We start from the raw sequence: 23,872 nt of genomic DNA, 5'->3' as shown, positions 1-23,872 counted from the left end.
CCGGACGCGCAGGCTCAGCGGCCATGGCTCACGGGCCCAGCCGCTCCGCGGCATGTGGGATCTTCCCGGACCGGGGCACGAACCCGTGTCCCCTGCATTGGCAGGCGGACTGTCAACCACTGCGCCACCAGGGAAGCCCAACACTTCTTGATTTCAGTGTTTACTACAAACCTGCAGTAATCAAGGCAGTCAATACCTGGCAAAAGTCTAGACATAGATTAATGGCATAGAATTGAGAATCTAGAAATAAAATCTTAAAATTAATTATCAATCATAAATTGATTTTTGACAAGGTTACCAAAATAATTCAGTGGGGAATAGTCTTTTCACCAAATGGTGCTGGAATAACTAGATATCAACATGCAAAAGAATGAATTTTAACCCCTACTTCATACCATATACAAAAATTAACTCAGAATGGATCATAGACCTAAATGCAAGGTCTAAAAGTATAAAACTCTCAGAAGAAACTGTAGGCGTAAATACTCATGACCTTTGGATTAGACAGTGGTTTCTTAGATATGACATCAAAAGCTCAAGTGACAAAGGAAAAAAATAGATAAATTGGATTTCATCAAAATTAAAAACTTTGTGCTTGAAGGAGTCCATCAAGAGAGGGAAAAGGCAACTAACTCATGGAGAAGATATCTGCAAGTTATATATCTGATAAGGTATTTGCATCCAGAGTTATATATCTGGAGAGAAAATATCTGCAAGTTATATATCTGATAAGATATTTGCATCTAGAGTTATATATCTGGAGAGGAAATATGTGCAAGTTAAGAGTATATAAAGAATTCTGCAAGTTATATATCTGATAAGATATTTGCATCTAGAGTTACATATCTGGAGAGGAAATAAGTGCAAGTTAAGAGTATATAAAGAATTCTTACAACTCAACAAGAAAAAGACAAATAGCCAATTAAAAAGTGGGCAAAGGATTTGAATTGTAATTTCTCCAAAGAACATATACAAATGACCAAGTGCATACAGAGATGCTTAGTGTCATTAGCTGTTAGAGAAACATAAATCAAAACCACAGTGAGATACCACTTCACACCCACTGGGATGGCTAAAATAAAAAGACAGACATTACCTAATGTTGAAGATGTGGATAAACTAGAGCCCTCATGCATTGCTGGTGGCATCGTAAAACTTTGAAAAATTTGAAAAACAGTTTGGTAGTTTCTCAAAATGTTGAATATAGAGCTACCATATGACCCAGCAATTCCATTTCTAGGGTTGTATGCAAGAAAATTGAAAGCATATGTTCACACAAAAACTTGCAGTCAAATATTCATAGCATTATTCATAGTGGCCAAAAATAGAAACATCAACAGATGAAAGTATACATAAAAATATACAAAATGTATATTCATAAAATGGATAAATAAAAAGGAGTGAATTACTGATACATGGTATAACATGGTAAACCTTGAAACATTATGCTATGTGAAAGAATCCAGTCCCAAATGAACACCTATTGTATGATTCTCTTTTTATTAAATGTCCAGAATAGGCAAATTCATAGAAGTTGAAAATAAATTTGTTGCCAGGGGGAGGGAGGAATGAGGAGTGACTGCTAATGAATTTGGCCACCTTTTTGGGTTGATGAAAATATTCTAAAATTCGTAGTGATAGTTGTACAACTCAGGATATGCTAAATACTACTGAACTGTATGCTTTTAGAAAAGTGAATTTTATGGTATGTGAATTATAGCTTAGTAAAGCTGTTATTTGTTATTTAAAAAAATTTTTTTAAACAGACATTTATTTCTCTATAGCCATTAGTTTGTAAAAACTTTAAAAAAGATTTTTATTTTATATTGGAGTATAGTTGATTTACAATGTTGTGTTAGTTTCCGGTGGACAGCAAAGTGATTTAGTTATATCAATACAAATACATATATCTATTCTTGCTCAGATTCTTTTCCCATATAGGTTATTACAGAGTATTGAGTAGAGTTTCCTGTGCTATACAGTAGGTGCTTGTTGATTATCTGTTTTATATATAGTAGTGTGTATCTGTTAATCCCAAACTGTTAATTTATCCCTCCCCACCATATTTCCCCTTTGATAAACACAAGTTTGTTTTCTAAATCTGTGAATCTGTTTTGTAAGTTCATTTGTATCAGTTTTTAGATTCCACATGTAAGTGATATCATATGGTATTTGTCTTTCTGTGTCTGACTTACTTCACTTAGTATGATAATCTCTAGGTCCATCCATATTGCTGCAAATGGCATTATTTCATTCTTTTTATGGCTGATTAATATTCCATTGTATATATGTACCACATCTTCTTTATCCCTTCCTCTGCTGATAGACATTTACGTTGCTTCCATGTCTTGGCTATTGTAAATCTTGCTGCAATGAACATTGGGGTGCATGTATCTTTTCAAATTATGGTTTTCTCTGGATATATGCCCAGGATTGGGATTGCTGGATCATATGGTAGCTGTATTTTTAGTTTTTTTAAGGAACCTCCATACTGTATGCTTTTAGAACAGTGAACTTTATGGTAAGTAAATTATAGCTCAGTAAAACTGTTACTTTTTTAAAAAATGGTTTGGGGGAAGAGTAGAGATTTCCAGCTGATAAGAAAGGCTCCTTCTTTGCAGCAGGAGCTTAAACACCACTGGCGGAAACTTGACCTCCTCTTCTCCCTGCTACCCAGCTCAGCTCCTCACTGGAGTGCACAGCTTTTACCTAAGGGCTCTTAGGATTGAACGACTTCCAGTTTTTCAGGCAGTTGCTGAGGTCTGGGTCTTTCAAACAGTGCTCTGCTCGGATGCTTTCACTTTGCAGGAGCGCTGGGAGACTCAGAGTGGCTGGATTTTGTATATTTACTTAGTGGTTCTGGTCACATAGGGATGTGGTCCTGCATCTGCTGGACATTTCACATTGAGGAGAATGTATAGAATATGGTGGTAGAAGTAACATTAACAGGGTAAACTATATGGGGTGTGTTTAGTCAGGAGATACTGGTGAAAACGATGGCTTAAGAGCTAGGGACTTAGTTGCTTTTAGACATAACATAAAGCAGTCAGCATGGGGACCAGCAGGTAGTAGGACCAGTGAAGCTCAGGTACTGCTGTTAACGTTATTGATATTACTATTATCATCACTTACTATTATCATCACTTGCTCAGTCCTCTGACATCCTAGAGTCCTTTCTGCCTGCATCTCACAGTTCCAATGTCATCTCCATTGACTTGTGTCATTTTCCAATGGCTCCTGCATAGGAGGCTGCTCTCTCTTACACTGTAGGCATACCTCGCTTTATTGTGCTTCACAGATACTGTGTTTTTATGGATTGAAGTTTTGTGGCAACCCTGCGTCCAGCAAGCGTTTCAGCATTCACTTACCTCGTGTCTCTGTGTCACATTTTGGTAGTTCTCACAATAGTTCAGACCCTCCACCCGCAAAAAGATTACAGCTCACTGAAGGCTCAAGATGATGGGTAGCATTTTTTAGCAATAAAGTACTTTAAAAAAATTTTTTTCCTTCTTGCTTTTCAGTTTATTCCTTTTTTTAAATTTTATTTTTATTGGAGTATAGTTGCTTTACAATGTTGTGTTAGTGTATACTGTACAGCAAAGTGATTCAGCTATACGTATACATATATCCCCTCTTTTTTGGATTTCCTTCTCATTTAGGTCACCACAGAGCACTGAGTAGAGTTCCCTGTGCTAGACAGTAGGTGGCAATAAAGTACTTTTTTTTTTTTTTTTTTTTTAATTTTTTGTCCATGCTGCTCGGCTTGCGGGATCTTTGTTCCCCCACCAGTGATTGAACCCGCAGCCTCGGCAGTGAAAGTGTGGAGTCTTAACCACTGCGCCGCCAGGGAATATCGCTATACTCTCATTTTAATAAAGAGAATGGTTACCATTTCTGCTCTATACTGTGACAAAAATCAACGTTTATGCATATACTATATGTTAAGTACTATACCGACCTTAATTAAAGTTGAAGGTGAGATCTAAGGTTTAAAACTGTCCTAATTGGAATTTTGAACACTGTAGAATTCACCCAGAAAAGGAATTAGAAAAACAAAATCAACAACAAAGCTACCCTTCCTGTGTTCTTCTAGTGATCTTTGAAGAACAATTCTTTTTAACATGGTAATATGTATAACAATAATAGTAACTCCCACTTAGGAATTATTAGGTGCCAGGCATAGTGGTAGGTGCTTGGTATAGTCTTAGTATTATCTGTAATTTTACGAGCCTCAGTTGTCTTCTAGTTTTTTAAAGGGATAAAGCCACATTGGTTAGATTCCTTGATCTTTTGTAATACTATTTTTTAAAAGAGAAGGTAAAAACCAAAATTCATAAAATACACAGCTTAACTACAAAATTCTAGAAAACAACACAAGTAATTTGAATAATATATTTTGTATATATTCAAACTATTTTAGGGAATTTAAGTTCAGAATATTATAATCATGTTTACTTTTAATTAGGGAATTTGAGAGTAAAAGTAAATATGTGTTACTTTTGCTTGCTGTTTGCGTAATAAAGCCTTAAAGGCATAGCATATTAATCTAGATAAAAGACTATTCCAGTAAGATTGATTAAGACAATACAATGATTTTAAATCTGTGTGTGTGTGTGTGTGTGTGTGTGTGTGTGTGTTTTATTTAATTCTCCAGTAAGATAAATCTACAAAAGGGGAAAAAGCTGGAGGCAAATGTGGTGCCTTTGAGAAAGAATGCTTTTAAAAGTACATTTTTTTTTTCATTTGTAAGGTTCCTCTGATGCATTGCTTCAGAAAGGACAATTTATTTCTGATATTTGAGTTAGCTTACCATAAGTCTTCAATGTTTAGACATGTGTCTAAACTGTCACCATGTCATTCATGCTGTAATTAATAGCACTTCAGCTTAGTTCACAACCTTTGCGTTTAGCACCCTTCTTGCAGATAGCACATTGAGTGTTTGAGATTTGTGAGGCCAGAAGACTGTGGCAGCTCCATTCTCGGTTACAAACAATTGATGTTTACTGTCTTTCAGCCCTTCCCCACTCCAGCCCTCCACTTTTTGTTTGAGTTTAAGCCCCACCCCCTTCCATGTTTTGTATCAGAGCCAGACAGTCTTCCCGCCTGTTTTTGTATGGTCCACAAAGTAGGAGTGGTTTTACATTTATATTTCATGACAATTATCTGAAATTCAAATTTCAATGTCCATTAATAAAATTTTATTGAAACACAGCCATGCTCATTCTTTATGTGTTGTCTGTAGTTGGTTTCACACTACAGAGGCAGAGTTGAGTAGTTGCAACAGAGACTAAATGGACCACAAAGCCTGAAATATTTACTCTATGGTCTTTTACAGAAACAGTTTTTTAACCTCTGAACAATACTAAACCAAACTCATCTTTTTTTGAAAAAAAAAATGCATACCTGCTAATGTTAGCTTCCTGCTTAATACCCATCACCTTTGGATAAAAATTTTTAATTGTTTATAGAGACTGTATGATCTGGCCCCAGCCCACAACTCCAGCCTCATTAATACTTTTATGTTTCTAGTGATATTATCATATTATTAGATTTAGGATTACTCATGCTAATAATACAGGCAGGATGTGTACAGAATGAAATTGTTCTTTTTGTACTATTTTTTCTCTGAGAGATATAATAGTGGTATCTCTTGCCAGTACATGGGGGCTACTAGGAAGCTAGCTCTCCATGGAAATTTAAGAGTACATATTGAGAGTAGATGTTTAAATCCAGGGCCTAATAGAGCAGAAATCTGCACTCAATTTAAATTCTAAAGCTTAAAGAGACAGAATGGCTTTCAGGCTTATTCCCAAAGGCCAGAAGTAGGAGGCATGTGTCAGAATTAGGGAGGAGGTAATGAGGGGTGTTTTGTCAATGTATACAGACCCACCATCTTCCAGTTTTGATACATGTCACTCCATCTTCTATTTTGGGGATCTCTAGTTGAAGGATGACAGGAGAGTATCCTGTTCCTCAAGTGGGCTGGGGAAAAAAGGATTTAAAACAGTTTACTGATTGTATTAGTATATATAAAGAAAGAATGTGTTGGTCTGAAGGGGGCTTGGCCAGACTTAGGCCAAGAACTTAAGACTTAGGCCAGAAAAGCAAAGTCACAGAGGCAGACTTTGACCACTAGAGAAATGTACAAAGATGGGACAGAGATGAATCGTCAGGCTCCATCTGTGTCACAGTAGTTTTTCCTTTAAAACTGTCTACCTTTGCTCTGACTTCATGCTTATCATGCAAATTTCTGATTTCTAGTCTGGTTTCCAAGATATTCAGGTACCTGGATGGTAGGATGAACAAATTCTGATGATTAGAAAAGATTGTTCCCCTACTATGCATTAGTATATTTACTACGGAGCATGTATATGCAGCTTGTGAGTGTGGCTGGTTTGAGTCAGCTGATCTGAGTGCATCTCTAGGATGTCAACAGTGCTGAGGCCATTCTGCAAACAGTGGTTAGTTTATCAAGTTAGTGTCACCTTTGAGACCTTTCAGAAGAGTGTCATATAGCTTTTTCCTGCAGACTCCTCAACCTATCAAACCTCTTATTACTGCGTATGCCCCTCTCCAATGATTCTTTCTTTTGGAATTACTTGGAAATCTAGAAGTTTTCCAGTAGTCCTATAAATCTAATAAGTACAGTATTCAAACCTACCAGGAAAAAAAATGCAAATTACTAAGTATTTTAGTCACATATTCTATATAATAACCTGGCAGTGTAGAAGTATTAGTATTTGTATATTGTTCCCTCTTTTTTACCTTTCTGGTTGGCAGAACTCCTCTACCTATTTTCCCTTGGTCAGTGAAGTATACCTCCTCCTGCCCAGTCACCCAAGCCAGAAGCCTGGTGCATCCTTGTTTCTTACCTCTTCTTTGCCAACATGTCATGTTGGTCATCAAGGCCCTCATCATTTCTAGCTTGAACCATTACAGTAGTCTCCTAAGGATCTCTTTTTAACACTCTAATCTGTCCTTTAGGTCAGGGGTCCCCAACCCCTGGGGGAGTTGTTAGGTTCCTGTTAGGAACTGGGCCACACAGCAGGAGGTGAGTGAGCGAAGCTTCATCTGATGCGCCCCATTGCTCACATTAGGTCCCTGGTGCCAAAAAGGTTGGGGACCACTGCTTTAGGTTGTTACCAAAAAAAGCAGTCATTTTAAAAGTGGATCTTTAAAAAACGCACTTCTGAACTTGTTGCTTTTCTATGTGTAACTAGTAGGTGGCTTTTTATATTTAGCATGGAATACAGGCTCTTCATGACCTGGCTGCTTCCCCCTTCCCCACTGACTCTTTCCTTCTTCCTCTCTGTGTCTTCCTCTCCCCGCCCTCCCCAGTCATGGTGAACTGGCTTGCCAGGCCGCTCCACTTCTCTGCACACTTGATTTGGTGTACGTGAGTTCATCTTACTTGATATTTCAGCAGCATTTCACACCATGGCACACTCCCTCTGTTTTGAAACACCTTCTTCCCTTGATTTCCATATCATTCTTTCTGAACTTTGCTCTACCTCTCTTGTATTTTTCTGTCCTTTTTTCCTCCTCTTCCACTCAGCCTTTGCATGCCAGACTTTCTCTGGGCCCAGTCTTAGGTTCTGTTTTCCCTCTTAAACCTACTGAGCTCAGCTCTGCTCCATATCCAGTGGTTTACTATAAGGGATTTTTATATTTAGCAAAAGTATATAAAAATCATTTACAGTACAATTAATGTATATTTTTCTCATAGCTGTTTGCTTACCATGGTACAGTGAGGATATGTATCTACAGTTTAGGTCAGTAAGACCTGCCATAATATGCCAAGAGCACTGTCTTTTAGGGAGTAAAAGCTAGCCCCATAGTGAGCTCTCTTCCCTTTGAGCGAGTAGTATCCTCCAGTGTCGCTTTGGTCCCTCATTCTGCTGTTGTATAAAATGATTGATTAGATTTTAGCAACCCTACCTCCCCCCAAAAGGTTGATCCTTGCAGTCTATCAAGTAGCGTTTGACATGTCTACACACTTTTCCAGACTAGATGTAACAGCTAGGTAGTTGTTACTAGCTAGGTTGAAATTAGGGCAAGATTTGGTTTTTCATTTAGAAGAAAATTTTTCTTCTGGGAAATAAATTAGAACTGGTAGATGAGACTCTCTATAGTGTTTATTATAGTCCAGGTAGGTCCCTGCCAGGAAATTATTCTGAATAAAGGAAAAAATATTTCTAAAGGAAAGAATTATTGAGTAATCAACATGTAAACTTTTCAGTGATGAAAGATATGCCGACTGCTTCTTGGAATTGCTCCACCTGAATAGCTCATTCTTCTTGACATTTCCCGACGTTCCATTTATAGTACTCAAGAGTTGCAATCCTTGATAGTTGTAAAGGGTTAATGCAGGAGTCTGATGGGGATGTGACATTAGTACTGAAGAAGTGGGGTATGAAGAAGCGATGACATTGCCAGAATTGAATAGGAAGTATTAGGCATGGAGAAGAAAATTTAACCCTTAATATATTTAATTTAAAAAATGAGATTAAAATCATATTGCAATAAGCATTTTACATAATTGAGCATAGGCAAGATATTTTCATTTGCATTTTTTGTTTCTAATCAGTGTGTAGAACAGAAGAAATTGGGAACTGTCTCTTTAATAAAACCCTGTTTACCTACCCTCTTCTAGTAGGAGTGGCTTAGGAACCTGTAGAGTGAGGTGTAACTTCCAATTCTGCATTCTGAAGTGCAGCCTTGGATAAGAGTGCTGATACTACAAACCAGGAAGTGACAAATAATTTGCCTTAAATTATAGTCGAGCTTGTCTTTTATAAGGAAAACTTCTCATAACAAAACTAGAAGATTGAAGCATGGTTGTCACTAAATGTTTGGAACTCTGCTGCAGATAAAGACTTTGCAACGTACTTAGAATACAAAGCTTTCTGGGCCAGAAATTGATCTGACTTTTGAGCCTTATCTGATTACTGCTTGATTCGTCTTTATTTTGTTCAAGTGCTCAGCAGGTTGAACGGGGAGCCTTCCTCCCCATTGTGAGCAGGTAGGTGGTCAGCCTTTGTTTAAAATTTAAGTTGTTTTTTAAGGTTACTTAACCCTGGTTCTGCTGCTGATTATTGAAAGAATTATGAATATCAGTCTGGGTATATGTTTTAATGTTTGAATATTCAGCATGGCTGTAAATAATCATTTTTGTGACTTTGTGCCAACTTTGTAGAAAAAGTCATTTTTAACAAATTAGCAAATCTATAAGGTGACAAATTAAATGAGTTCTATTTTGTTTTCTATTAACCTTATATGTTTAAATTTAATTAACAGATTAAAAGTATATTGAAGTTACTCTGCTATTAACTTCCTGATAGTATTTGATAATATATTTAAAACATTTATTGATGTAGTCAAATAAAATTGTATTTTTGTTGTAACTATTTTACATATAAGTTTCATTTCTTTGACTCTTAGAAAGCTGTCTGAGTGTTTAGCTCATTGTTTATCTACTTGCTTTAGTTTGTTTTTGGAATACTTTGATACCTATTATTTCAGAAGACTTTTTATAAAAGGTTAATCTTCCACAAGTATATTGAAATATTGCTTGTTTCTCTTTATAAAGTTAACCATGCATTTATGACACTAAAATTGTTTCAAAGATAACATCTTTGGACTATTGAGCTAATTATTAGTATGAGCTAACTGCTATTGTGAAAAAAAAAAAGCCATTCACAAATGGTTCTTCTGGAGTGGGAATCAGAAATGTGTATGGGTACCTTTAGGATCAAGAACAGTGGTTTGTTTCTCTACCATTAGTGATCCTTTTTATTTTTCTTCTATGGACACTATGCTTCAAAAGACTTTTTGTCAACCAAATAAGTGGTGTATATTAAATAATAAAATGTTAGAACATTATCGTTTATTAGGGATACATTATTTCCAATGAGAGTTTCTTATCAGCCTGAGATAACCACTCTAGGTTAATATAATTCAGCCCCGAACGAAGAGGCCTGACATTTTACCTAGCTTGAAAAACTTTATGGTAGGTAACTGTTTGGATATTTTTTACTTTTTGAAATACTGATAGTAACATCTGAAGTTTCAACAGCTACTCTTAAGAAATCTTAGTCATCTGGGAACTAGCAGTCTAAAGTGCAGAAATTCTGTTCTTAATATCTTTGAGTTTCCATGAAATGTAATGAAGGTCATCTAGTGTAATGTAGCAAACAAAGATACCATAGCTACTAGACAGAGAGGAGAAACAGGGAAAAAGAAAAAAGGAAATGTGGTATTTGTCATTGGGAATGTCTGTGAGGAATTCTAGGTGTCTGTATGTTTTTGCCCCATAAAATTTCCCTATATTTATCCCTAATATTTACCCACTTAAAATTTTTACTCTGATTAGTCTGATAAATTGATAACTGACTTCAAAACAAATATTGCTTATGTTTTTCATGTATTTTATTCTATATTTTTATGTAGCTTCCCTCTCCCCAATTTTTTTATTTCTCCATTTCCTCTATTCATGTCCTTCCTTCAGCTTAGCTGAAGACCCTTCTGCAATGTGAAACCTCATCTGATCACCCTAAACCACAGTAATATTTCTTTCCTTTAGATTTCTATATCATGTTGATTCTACCAGTTCTTTAGTACATAATAATGATATAGCTTGTCATATTTAACTTTTATTTAAAAGTTTGCAGTGTTTCTTCAACTAAATTATAGTTGTTTGAGAGCAAGTAGGACATCATTTTTATCCGTTTTAGCATCTAGTGCAGTGATACACATGTGGTAGGTTCTAAATAAATATCTGTTGAATGAATGAGAGATGTAAGGAATCTTGCCAACAGTTGCTTCAAGTGTTATGCTGCCTCCCTCTACCTTGCTTAATTATGTAATTAACCATCTATAATGTTTCTAAAAATCAGACTGTTGGTTGTCATACTATTATTGTTTTTGTTTTCCTTTGTAACACATACGTTTTTTATATTAGATTATTTAACACTGATATGATACCTACAAAGAAAGAACAAGCTGGACTTTATTAAAAATAAATAAAAATAAAAACGGAAATATTCTGATTTCTAGACTCTTGCATTTTATATTTTAGGAAAATATAATTTAAAATTTACTGATATATAAGGTTTCAAATATAGTTAAAATATTCAGATACATTATGAATTAAGGGGAGGGATTCTGAACTGACTTTTGGTATTCTGAATGGTGATCCAGTCATCCTGGTAGACTGGTTGGATTGCAGAATTTAAATCACAGATTAGTAATTGCCAGAAACGGTGAACAAATTATTTTATAAAAAGAGGGTTTTAAATGTCTTACACCCATTGACAGTAGTTATTATATTACACACTTTAAAATCATCATCTACCTATTCCCAGTATCAACTATGTCGGATACGTTTTGTTAACCCACTTTTTATAGATACAGAAAACTGATATCTAGAGAGGTGAAATAACTAACAAAGCCATACACTAGTAACTGCACAACAGGTCATTTTGACTTCAGAATTCATGTTTTGAATCACTATGTGGTATACTATGTTATGTTTTCCAATAGTCAGGGTAATCTTTCTGTCATTCTAGAGCTTGACCAGACAGGAATTCTGGCATCTGCTCCAGCAGAACTATGGCACTGAGCTAGGCTTAAATGCTGAAGAGATGGAGAACTTGTCCCTGTCGATTGAGGATAATGTGCAGCCAAGGTACTGCAAAATGTTTCGAAATGTCAAGATTTATTAATCATTAAAGCAGAATTATTTTAGACTTTACTAATTCAGGCTTTCTATTTATTCACCATCCAGTGAAATTTGCCTCTTGCTTCTCTGTAGTGGAATGAGTGAAAGGTGAGGACAGTGAATAGTTTGCTAAATTGGTAAGCAAATACAGGTCAGATGAGGAAATGTTAACTTTGTAACTGTGTCACCTAGGATTTGCTTAAAACATGGGGTTAGTAAACCTTTTTTTTAAGGATATGGAGAAGTACCTAGTGAAATCTCTTCACCTATAGATAACACTAAAGAAAATTAGCTGGAAGATATTTTAAGGGATACAAAGATAATACGACTTTTCCTCAAGGATACCCTAGCGTAGTACTTGACATGTAGTTGGCACTCAATAAATATTGAATGCATTAATGAAAGGAGCTTATAGCACTACAGGGAATGCAAATAATTATAATACAGGGTTGAAAATGATAAGGGCCAAAAAGAGCAATAGATAATGTGGGAAAAATTCAGAGTGGAGAGAGATTATTTTTGACTGATGGGAATTCACTTGGAAGAGTGGACATTATTATTAACCTGTACAAATAAAAGTGCTTCTTGTCCAGTGGTAATTGAGGTCAGAGCAATAAAAACAACTAAGGATAATACATGAAAGTTCTAGAGCAAACATTATGCTAAGTGAAAGGAGCCAGTCACAAAAGACCACATATTGTATGATTCTATTTATATGAAATAGAGTCCAGAATCAGTAAATCCATAGAGATAGAAAGTAGATGAGCAGTTGCCAGGGACTGGGAGAAAGGGAGAGTGGGGAGTGCAACTGCTGATGGGCACAGGCCTTCTTTGGGGGTGATAAAAATGTTCTAAGATTAAATAGTGGTGATGACTGCACAACTCTGTAAATCACTGTATTGTACACTTTAAATGAGGTGAATTTTATGATATATGAATTATACCTTAATAAAAAATAAGGTAAATTATTTATTTAAAAATTCTGTAGCAAGTAAGTCTTAAGATGGAAATTTTTCAAAGTCTCATGTGTGTACAAAGATTTTATTCTATCTAGATAAGTCTTCTAGTTATACTGATCCTATTTATATTGTGTCAGCTCAGCATTAATATTTTACAGTCTTTTTTACATGGTTACACATGTATATTTTATTAGTTTTCTGTAAAGTTAAAAATTTCCACTGGACTACTCTCCTTGTACAGTTTACTAGGCTTGGGATTTCCCTGGATCCTCATTCCTTCTTCTAACTCTTTTTCTCATTCTTCCAGTCTCTGAGAGAAGCATATCTACCTCACACCTTTATTTCCTCAGCTCTTCCATCTTCTTTCTTTTCACTTTCAATCTTTCCTTCACTCTCCTTCCTCTTTTTTTCTTCATTTCTCCACAATCCACCTCCATCCTTAAAATCCTCAAGTACAGACACTCAGCTGGTGGTCTTGTCTCCAGGAGCCGTGTTTTCCTTGTTTGGTTCCCTCGGAGTCCTGCTATTCTGCCTGGCCAGGAGTAACTGAGTAGTAGACCTAAGTATTATTTGGGTGGAGTAGAATAGGCTTTTTTAGCTTTTCTGTCTCTTTGTCAGGATAATACGGATTCAGATGTCAGGCAGCCACTTTATTTTAGGAGAGCTTTAAGTCTAAACATAGCAGTGATTACATGGGAATGCTAATTGCTCAATAAAGTTGAGGTCTGGAAATTAGATCCATTGTGCTGCTTTTATATTTAATACACTTTCCTGTTTTTCCCCCCACTCCCTGAAAGAGGAAAAGAAGGTCCCAAGACATTTATTGTAATCTTGTCCCTATGACCCTTTGAAAGCTTTTCCTTTACCTTAGGAATTCCTGTTCTCAGGAACGAGAAGAACAAGAAGGGAGGCATGGATTGATGGATGGGCTCTGTGCTCAGACATCAGGAGCTTCCCCTTCCTGGAGTGATGTGCCATCTCAGCTGGGACTGAATCTGAAGGAAGGAGATGAGATCTAGAACTGCCTTCCGGTGTTGCCTGGCATCCAACTCAAACACCTACCCTGCACCTTTCGAAGCTTCTTCATTGTCCACAACTGAAATTTAAATAAGCAATGTTCATTTTATTAGTTGCTGTTATGGCCACTTGTACTTGGTTAATTTCTTAATGGTTTCTGAAGTTTATAAAATCTTATATGAGCATATTTTATTTTCAGCAGTGAAGTCAATTTGCATGTGATTTAAGAAGATAGCTTTGTTATAAGTAGAAGCTTATTTGTTACATTACAAAAAAATTTTGTTGTCAGAATGCTTTATAATAGAAAAGGACCTCAGTGAGGAGACTAAATCAGCTATTTGTGTGGAAGTGACCTTGTTTATGTTTCTATGATGTGTTTCTTACAGAAGTCCAAGAAGAAGCAGCTTGGATGGCTGTGGGGAGAGAGATGAAAAATTATCCAAGCCAATCAGTTTTACCCGTGAATCAATTAGTCGGGTTTCAGAAACAGAGTCGATTGATGGAAATCCACAAAAAGGGGTTAGTATATGATATCCCTTTTAAAATCTGTCTGATACTGCCATGTGTTCATCATAATGGAAGAGCAAATAAAAATACAATATACAAAATGTTTAAAAACTTAAGATGTCAGGCTGCTCTTTTATTTCAGGACAAGAGTTTTAAGCCTGTAAGTTGCAGAGGTTGTATGAGAATAATACGTGGTTCTGTTCCGAGCTGGATATGGTACAGAGTTACCAGGCAGCTCCCTGAGCATCAGTCTGTAAAGGGGATAGACATCATTAAAAATACAGTAAGGTGGAGAAATTCATAGTTAGCAGAATTTTTCCCGTAGTAGGTAGTGTGCGTAGTGGAAAGAATCTCTTTTGAAGGGGAGATGAGAACTCTGAGCACCATGCTTGAATAACAATAGATGCTTGTTAAACTGATTACTAGAGCAGGCACATCCAGTTAATTACTGCGCTTCGTAGTTAGTTACTTTCTTTATTTTTTCAAGTATTATTCTAAGCCCTTCAATTTTTTTAAATTTCAGTGAGTTTCTATCACTTGAAGTCATTATTATTACTACTTTTTATACTCAGTTTGTCCCCTCTGCCAATGGGAGCCCCTTCAGGTTGGCTCCTTTGTCCTTTTGAAATAATCAATAATCTTTGATGACTTCCTTTCTTTCTGGTACAATAATGTGTCCTAGGCACATTTTGTATACTTTCTGTCCCAGACTTAGTATCAGCCATTTTTTCTAATGAGCCATAGTTTTAATGAAGAATGGTACTTAGACCACATTCTGAGTGCTAAGAGTGTACAACGTTTTTTCTTCTGATTGGGGATGCAAGTTTGGGGCCAATGCTGAATTTCTCGTTTTAGATCAGAGCATTGGCTTCAAATCCTACATCTGCCACTTGCTAACTGTATGACCTTAAATAAATTAACTTAATTCCTTAACCTTTCTGTGCTTTTGTTTTCTCAATTGTAAGATGAGGACACTAATACCCCACAGGGTTTTTTAATAAGGACTAAATGAATTAATATATGTGAAAATGCATTGAACAGTCCCTAGCACATATTAAGTATTCAATAGCCATAAGCTATTATGATTGAAGGTGAATCTGTGTGTGGCCAGCAGTGGACCTTTTCTACCTTCTCTGGAGCTCCCAGCATCTGCTGTGAATAAATGTTGGGGAAACATTGAAACTGGTCAGCAGTGGACCTTTTCTACCTTCTCTGGAGCTCCCAGCATCTGCTGTGAATAAATGTTGGGGAAACATTGAAACAGAATATATTCATGTAAAAGGCCATCAAGTTATAAACTTGTCTCAGGCAATCATCATGCACCTATCTCAGTCTGATTTTGTGTTGTGGATTTCACGTAAAACTTATTCATCAAGAGACCCTTAGGAACTTACTGCTGGTGTAAGGGAGGTGATTCTGAATGCCAATCCCCTTGTATGTTCTCACTGAGAAGACCAAACCACTCAATTTTGGGGTGGTAACAGGACAGGGGATCTCTTATAGTCCCCTCCTCCTTTTACAAAAGTCTGACTTTGAGGACTGGGTTCTCAGAGCTACTAATATTTCTTGAGACCTTCCTACAGCCTCTTTGACAATGTCTTCTGTACCTGCTCTTGGGATAATTTAACCTATTGGTCCTTGCTTCTAGTTTTGTCCCTAAAGGAAGTCATATGTTCTCTAAGGAAAGGGAATGGAATGTAGAGGAATAATTTAATGTTTTAAGATTGATTATATATTCATTGATGTTTAGTATAGATGTTTTCAGGTTATGGAATACAAGTAAGTTAGAAGTTTGGTCCTTTTTTTCCTTTTGCACTCAAGAGCAGTAAAGTGAGATTCTCAGATATCATGAATATCATATGTCACTTAATTTGTTTCATTTTTACTTCCAACAAAGTTGGAAATAACAAAAAGTTAGAAATAACATTTTTTCCAAGACTAAAATAGGTTTTTCTTTTTTTTTTTTTTTTTTTTTTTTTTTGTGGTACGCGGGCCTCACACTGTCGTGGCCTCTCCCATTGCGGAGCACAGGCTCCGGACGCGCAGGCTCAGCGGCCATGGCTCACGGGCCCAGCCGCTCTGCGGCATGTGGGATCCTCCCAGACTGGGGCGCGAACCCGGTTCCCCTGCATCGGCAGGCAGACGCGCAACCACTGCGCCACCAGGGAAGCCCATAGGTTTTTCTTAAGTTATAAAATTAATACTCTTTGTAAAAATTCAGGAAATATAGAAAAATATACAAAGAAATAAAAATTGTCCAGATGCTAACCATTCAAAGATAGGGACTGTTACTTTTCCTATAAGTACCTGTCCATGTTCTTTATAATAGGAACTGTATCTTAATTAGAAACAACAGGAGAAATATGTGTGGAAAGTTACTCTACTTAGCATCTAAAGAGACCCTGGGTCAGCTAATAAACCTGTTGCTTCGTAGTGTGGAACTCCAAAATAAATCAAGTCTTGATTTTAACAATACTCTCTAATTGAAAAATCAATCCTCAACTAGGATAGTATAATCCCTTAATAAATTGAGTCCTGGGTCCTGGTTGGTATTCTGCTTTCTGAGCGGCCAATGGAAACCGGTCTCCTCCCTGGAGCTGCTTCTGTTGTTCAGTGCTGCTCAAAGATCTCATGGGGCAGGAAGTTATAGATATGCTTTTGCTGTCTTTCATCTGCTTATACACAGACAATGCAAGAAAGTACATTGCTGTGTAGTTTATATTTATCACACTGTTCTATTAAGCCTAATTATAATACTGTTCTACTTGAATACAACTAACATAGCAATAGCATTCATACTTTAATGCCTAATATTAAATTTGTTATAGAAATGACATATCTTTATTAAGCCATTCCCAGAAAGTATGGATAGCAGTATATATTGAATATATTTTAATGTCCAATTCCTTAGTCCCTTAACAGCAAAGCCAACTCTGTTCTTATGGGTTTGCTGTGAAATTAATTTTCCCTTTTAATCTTTTCTCCCTCACTGTACTCTTATGTGACTTTTATCTCTCTTTTTTCTTTCCCTTTCCCCTTTAGTTACTGGTCTTGAGATGGGTGAGTTCTCTTCCTGGAGGTGATGGGGCAGGTATTGTCTGGGGAAACTAACTGGGTTTGACTCCTTTCTTTTTCGCACACCGCCAAGTACTGACTGTTCTATTATTTTTGTCCTTTGTCCCCTTTCTCTTCGACTTAAATGATTCACATGTTGTTAATTGTCTGTGAGTTCTTTTTTTATGATGTTCTTCATAAATTTATTGTTCATTAATGTATAAGAAGATGACTTTAGGATAGTCTATGTTATCTACCAATATTTTTTGGGCTGAATTGGAAATGTGATACAAACATAACAAATTTTTCAAAAGCAGTATTTCAAAGTGTCTTTATTATTAAAGATCTCATTGTTTGCTTTTTAGGGGTTAGGGAAAGAGGAACCCCAAAGTGAGAAACAGATCAAAAGTCCTTCCCTAACTTCAGAAAAGAGGTTAAGTAGACTGTCATCAAAATCACTGGACTTGAATAAAAATGAATATCTTTCTTTGGACAAAAGCAGCACTTCAGATTCTGTTGATGAAGGTAAAGAATTTCTTATAAATTTTAGTAAAATTTCAGTTACGTCTTTTAATGTTTACTTTTATATTAGGTGTGTGCAAATTGAGCATTTGATTTTTGCATTAGATACAGTCTCACTCTATAATGAACCAAAAAAGGATGGAAGTTAATAAGAAATAGAGGAAAGGGGCTGCTAAATCTAACCTCTCTCCACTTTTCAGAAGCCTGGAATTTGAAAATCTTCATCACGTTTAGCTTTTAACGTCCCAAGCCTTAAGATGGTGGAGATGAAGCAGTAGCAAGGGAAAAGCAATTTTTTTCTTTTTATCCATGACTCATTTGTAACTGGATGTTGTACTTCTTATCTCCCTCACTTGTTTTTCTCCTCCTCCAACCCCCTTCCCCTCTGGCAACCACTTGTTTGTTCTCTGTATCTATGACTCTGTTATGTTTGTTCATTGTTTTGTTTTTTAGATTCCACATATAAGTGAAAGCATACAGTATGTGTCTTTGTCTGACTTATTTCACTAAGCGTAATACCCTCTAGGTCTATCTATGTCAAAAATGGCAAGATTTCATTCTTTTTTATGGTTGAGTAATATTCCATTGTGTGTGTGTGTGTGTGTGTGTGTGTGTATATATATATATACACACACACACGCACACCACACCTTCTTTATCCATTTATCTGTTGATGGGCACTTAGGTTGCTTCCATATCTTGGCTACTGTAAATAATGCTACAGTGAACATAGTGGGGTGCATATATCTTATTGAATTAGTGTTTTCATTTTCTTCAGATGAATACCCAAGAGTGGAATTGCTGGATTGTATTGTAGTTCTATTTTTAATTTTTTGAGGAACCTACATACTGTTTTCCATAGTAACTGCACCAGTTTACTTTCCCACCAACAGTGCACAAGGGTTCCCTTTTCTCCACATCCTCCCCAATACTTGTTATTTGCTGTCTTTTTGATGACAACCATTCTGACAGGTGTGGGGTGGTACCTCACTGTAGTTTTGGTTTGCATTTCCCTGATGATTAGTGATGTTGAGCATCTTTTCATGTGCCAGTTGGCCATCTGTATGTCTTCTTTGGAAAAATATCTATTCAGGTCCTCTGCTCATTTCATTTTTTAATCAGGTGGTTTTTAGTTGTTGAGTTGTATGTGTTCTTTGTATATTTTGGATATTAACCCCTTATCAGATATATCGTTTGCAAATTTCTTCTCCTATTCTAGTCAGCCTTTTCATTTAGATTATAGTTTCTTTCACTGTGCAAAAGCTTTTTAGTTTGATCTAGTCCCATTTATTTATTTTTGCTTTTATTTATCTTGCCAGAGGAGATATACACAAAAAAATACTGCTAAGAAAGCTGTCAAAGAATGCACTGCTTTTGGGGCTTCCCTGGTGGCGCAGTGGTTGCACGTCCGCCTGCTGATGCAGGGGATCCGGGTTCGCGCCCCGGTCTGGGAGGATCCCACATGCCGCGGAGCGGCTGGGCCCGTGAGCCGTGGCCGCTGGGCTTGCGCGTCCGGAGCCTGTGCTCCGCAATGGGAGAGGCCGCAGCAGAGGGAGGCCCGCATAGCACAAAAAAAAAAACAAAAACAAACAAACAAAAAAAAAGAATGCACTGCTTATGTTTTCTTCTAGAAGTTTTATGGTTTCAGGTCTTACATTCGAGTCTTTAATACCATTTGAGTTTAAAAAAATCATAATAAAAATCTTCATGGTGTAACACTATAATTTTACTACTTTCCTTAACCACAAAAAAAAAAAGAGAAAGAGAGAGAGAGATTCAAAAGTAGAGAATGTAATAAAAAATTTAAGGGAAACTTTATAGCAAGTCATATTCTCTTTACTTTCTCTTAAGTTAGAACCAATAACCTAGGGCTTGTCATGCTTATCAAGTGGGCATTTCAAGGAATTTTTTTTCTTTTTAGCTGTAAGATTATTGACACTGAAGTCAGTGAAGTGAGGAGACAATGGGAAAGATCTAGGGTAGTGACTACTTCCAAATTTCAAGAAAGGAGTAATGCCAGTGGAGTTTTGCTATACCTGCTTTTGTACCAGCATGTTGTATTAATATTCCTACCAGAATATTGGTGATGGGGACGTTGTAGTGGTTTGGATCTGTCCGACATGATTGTATTTGCTAGTCCACTCACTGTTCGGCTTAGACCTGGTTTGGGAACCCCTGAAGGCTGTTTACTAAATCTGTGAAAACCAAAACTAGATCCAAGGCAAATCTAAATCGAATCCAAATCAAGTCCAAATCTAAAATCAAATCCAGATCCGAAACCAAACCAAGACCAAATCCTTGAAAACCAAATCCAAATCAGGTTCAACCTTGGTTTGGAAACACTGAAGCATCTCTGATGAAAACTAAACCCACACTCTTAAAAACGTAAATTAAAATAAACAAGTCCCTAAAATATCATAGAATGCATTAAGAAGACAGTTGATGTGTTCTTTTGAGAAAAATAGTCGAGAGGAAGTTTTTTTAAAAAAGGATCAAGCACCAGAAATGACTAGACTCTCTTGGTGTCCTTACCATTCATGCTTGGGTATGCAGCCGTGTGAATTAGTTATCCCCTGCCTGCCTGAACCTCTAACTGTAGGGAGATCTACTCTGGCACCCAGTGGCCAGACACGTAAGTGACAGCAAAACGGGAATTTTTTTTTCCCCCTTCTTTCTCACCTGCTCTTTTATAAGAATGGTCCTTTTAAAAAAATGCCTTACTTTCTTTATTGAGTTCCTATAAAATTAACATTAATGATTTGAAGGATAACATTAAAACTCATATAAGCTGTGTCTTTATCTAGAAATAAGCAAAGAATAATAGTGATGTAGTTTCTGTATTGCATATGAGCCCTAATCACCCATTTTTAGAAAATGGAAGATAAAACAAATTGTGTGTCCTTAGTTACTCAATTAAACTCCAAATTACCTAATTTTCTTGCATACCTACCTAATACATTTTTCACACATCCTCAAAATACTATCAACATCTGGTTTCAGTTTTATTCATGTCCAGGTCCTTCTCATATTTATGTCTCAATTTTCCCACGATTTCCACTGGCCACTTTCAAACTTATATGCTTGAAATAGTATTTCTTCTTTATTGGAAATAGTAACCTGCTACTAAGTTGAGCAGTGTTCCTTTCCCCATTTAAAATGCCACCTGCTAGCTTAATAAATTTCCAGCAATATTATTGGTGATGTTATTTAGGTAGGAAGCTTTAAAGTACCATGAATTTAATAAATAAATAATCCCAGGGACTTCCTTGGTGGTCCAGCGGTTAAGACTCCGCGCTTACAATGCAGGGGTCCAGGTTCGATCCCTGGTCAGGGAACTTGATCCCGCATGCATGCCGCAACTAAAGATCGTGCACGTCGCAACAAAGATTCTACATGCCTCAACTAAGACCCGGCACAGCCAAATAAATAAATATTAAAATAAAAATCCCAGGTGGAAATAGTTTATTTCATATCCTTACTTCCTCAAACACATTTGCATACAAAAAGTATTTTTGTTAATTTCCAGCAGCAATACCACAGATTATGTTTTATCAGTCATGATATAGAACATTTTATCGAATAATGGAGTTTAAATGAAATATGAAGATATTGTATTGAAATATTTATATAAGTGTAATTTATGTCCTTCTTAAATGTGAACAGGAAACTTACTTTTGAAAAATTATAGTTCCCAGACTCCTTAGAGAAATGGCTGCTTCTAGGGCCCAGTTGGGGAATATGCAAAATGAACCTGGAACATCTTGTAGTGGCAGAATATAAAGAAGTGCTTGAAAAAGAAAAAAAGAGGCATATCGAAAGGACATAGGAGTCAACCTGAAAGAGCTTCTAATGGCCAAACAAAAAAAAAATGTGAGCAGCAAAATAAATAATGATAATACTCCATTATAACCTAAAGTATAAAATAATTATTCATAAGTCCATACTGATACCAGTGATTGAATAAATATATAAACGGGGGAGCAAGCATGAGTCTTCCTTACAGAGTTCCAAATAATATATGTAGATACTCCCCCTTCCAGGAGGTGGAGCTTAATTCTCCTTCCCTTGATTATGGACTGAACTTAGTGACTCATTTCTAACAAATAGAATGTGGAAAGAGGAAAATAATACTTTTGAAGTGGAGAGCCTGCCAGACACCACCAAGTGATCAAGGTTAACCTCATCATAAGTCATGCTGATATGTGTACACCCTGAGTTTGAGGAGGAGGGTACTTCACCTCTGTGGTATTCTTCCCCCAAATCCAAACCCCAGTCTAATCATGAAAAAAAAAAACCTCAGATGAACCCAAATTGAGGGACATTCTACATAATACCTGACCTGTACTTTTCAAATGTATAAGGGCACTGAAAAACAAGGAAAAAGTGAGGGACTGTCATAGATTGGAGGAGACTAAGAAGATAACAACTAAATTCAACATGGGACTTTGGGTTGGGTTCTTGAGCAGAAAAAGACATTACTGGAAAAAATAGGAATAAAGCCTAGTTTAGTTAATTGTACCTCTAAAATTATTTAAAAAATAAAAAGTTTAAAAATATGATTGCCAATTTAAAGTGCTATAAATAAAAGTAGACCCTAAGATTTTTTGCATTTTCCATAGTCACTTATTCATTCAAAAAGTTGTTTTTTTTTAAATTTATTTATTTATTTATTTTGCTGTACGCAGGCCTCTCACTGTTGTGGCCTCTCCCGTTGCGGAGCACAGGCTCCGGACGCGCAGGCTCAGCGGCCGTGGCTCACGGGCCCAGCCGCTCTGCGGCATGTGGGATCTTCCCGGACCGGGGCACGAACCCGTGTCCCCTGCATCAGCAGGTGGACTCTCAACCACTGCGCCACCAGGGAAGCCCCAAAAAGTTATTTAACACTTACTGTGTGCCAAACATGTAATGTACTTAGGTGTTTGAAATCAACACGATCCCTGCTCACGTAGAACTTAGAGTCTAGTGCAGGAGAGAGACAATACACAAGTCACTAAGCCAATAAAAATATAATTACAAGTTGGGATAAGTTCTGTGAAGGTGATGAGCAGGATTAATAGAATCACCTGTACTTGTTTGCTTTCTTTGTGAATACATGAATTATTTTTACAATGAACATGTATTACTTCTATGTCAGAAAAAGCTATTTCTCAAGCCTAATTAGGAAGTTGCCTCACAGAACCTTAGTTAATTGCCTAGTTTCAGTGATTCATTTCTATGCCCAAGGAGCCATTACTTGAAATTGCAGTGAATAGCTTTTGCCTACACATAGTATTGTTTCAGGGAGAAGGTAAATCAGTATCTACTCGATATCCCTAAGTTCTTTGCACCTGTAGCAAAATAGGGAGACACAAACCATTTCATGAGGGAGAAAAACCAATAGCTGGGATGAAGGCAGAGCTAGAAGGGTTTTTCTGATTCTTAGACTACTATCTTTTACTTTAAGTGACTGCTTCTCATGGCTTAACATGGACAGATGCTTGACACGGATAATTCTTAGAGCTTGATTTGCGAACTGTGGGGAGCTTTTGTCACAGTTGTCATTCTGTACTGACAGGCATAATCCTTGAAATAATAAATAATCCCAGTCCTGAAATCATTAAAATTTCACATTGGATTGCTTTACTCTATTTCCTTTATTCTACCAGGCTCCTTTTCCTAGATGTCCTTTTTTTTTTCCCATTTCCTTTTAATTCCTCTAAGTTAAACTCCTTGACCTATAAAATAGAGGTTTAGTTTGTGTGCTCTGGAGCTACAGTGAATGCAAATTCCAATTCAGTCACTCACTAGCCACAGAGCTTTGGCGAGTTTCAGCAATTCTCTCAGTGTCTCGGTTTTCTCATCTGTACGATGGAGATGAAGATGTTAATACCTCTTATCTCACAGGATTGCTGTGAGGATAAGATGAGTGAATATTTGTAACGTGCTTAGCACAATACCTGCCATATGCTAAGCACCATAGATTCCTGGGCTCTTTTATGCAGTGTTTCCAGGGAACATGAGGAGAGGTGAGCAGATGTTGCTTCTTCATTTGCTACCAGGAGTTTTCAACGTAATTATCGCTGTCAAATTCTTAGAAAAACGTAATATTCCGTTG

General features: G+C 36.7%; 1 protein-coding gene and 1 non-coding gene across 2 annotated transcripts in view; both read left to right on the top strand.

The window, feature by feature from the left end:
* Positions 1-23,872, top strand: part of GRAMD1C (GRAM domain containing 1C) — a 105,911-nt gene that overhangs the window by 53,811 nt on the left and 28,228 nt on the right. Inside the window, exons 6-8 of the mRNA XM_028493448.2 lie at positions 11,568-11,686; positions 14,082-14,214; positions 17,622-17,781. Coding sequence (XP_028349249.1) covers positions 11,568-11,686; positions 14,082-14,214; positions 17,622-17,781 — 412 coding nt within the window. The remainder of the gene's footprint in view (positions 1-11,567; positions 11,687-14,081; positions 14,215-17,621; positions 17,782-23,872) is intronic.
* TRNAV-UAC (transfer RNA valine (anticodon UAC)) lies at positions 21,042-21,113 on the top strand. Its single transcript has one exon. It is a non-coding gene; the product is annotated as a tRNA-Val (tRNA).

The sequence above is a fragment of the Physeter macrocephalus genome, chromosome 1 (assembly GCF_002837175.3).
Source record: "Physeter macrocephalus isolate SW-GA chromosome 1, ASM283717v5, whole genome shotgun sequence".
Classification (NCBI taxonomy): domain Eukaryota; kingdom Metazoa; phylum Chordata; class Mammalia; order Artiodactyla; family Physeteridae; genus Physeter; species Physeter macrocephalus.
The sequence above is the reverse complement of the archived record's forward strand: the minus strand, read 5'-3'. Positions and strand labels throughout refer to the sequence as shown.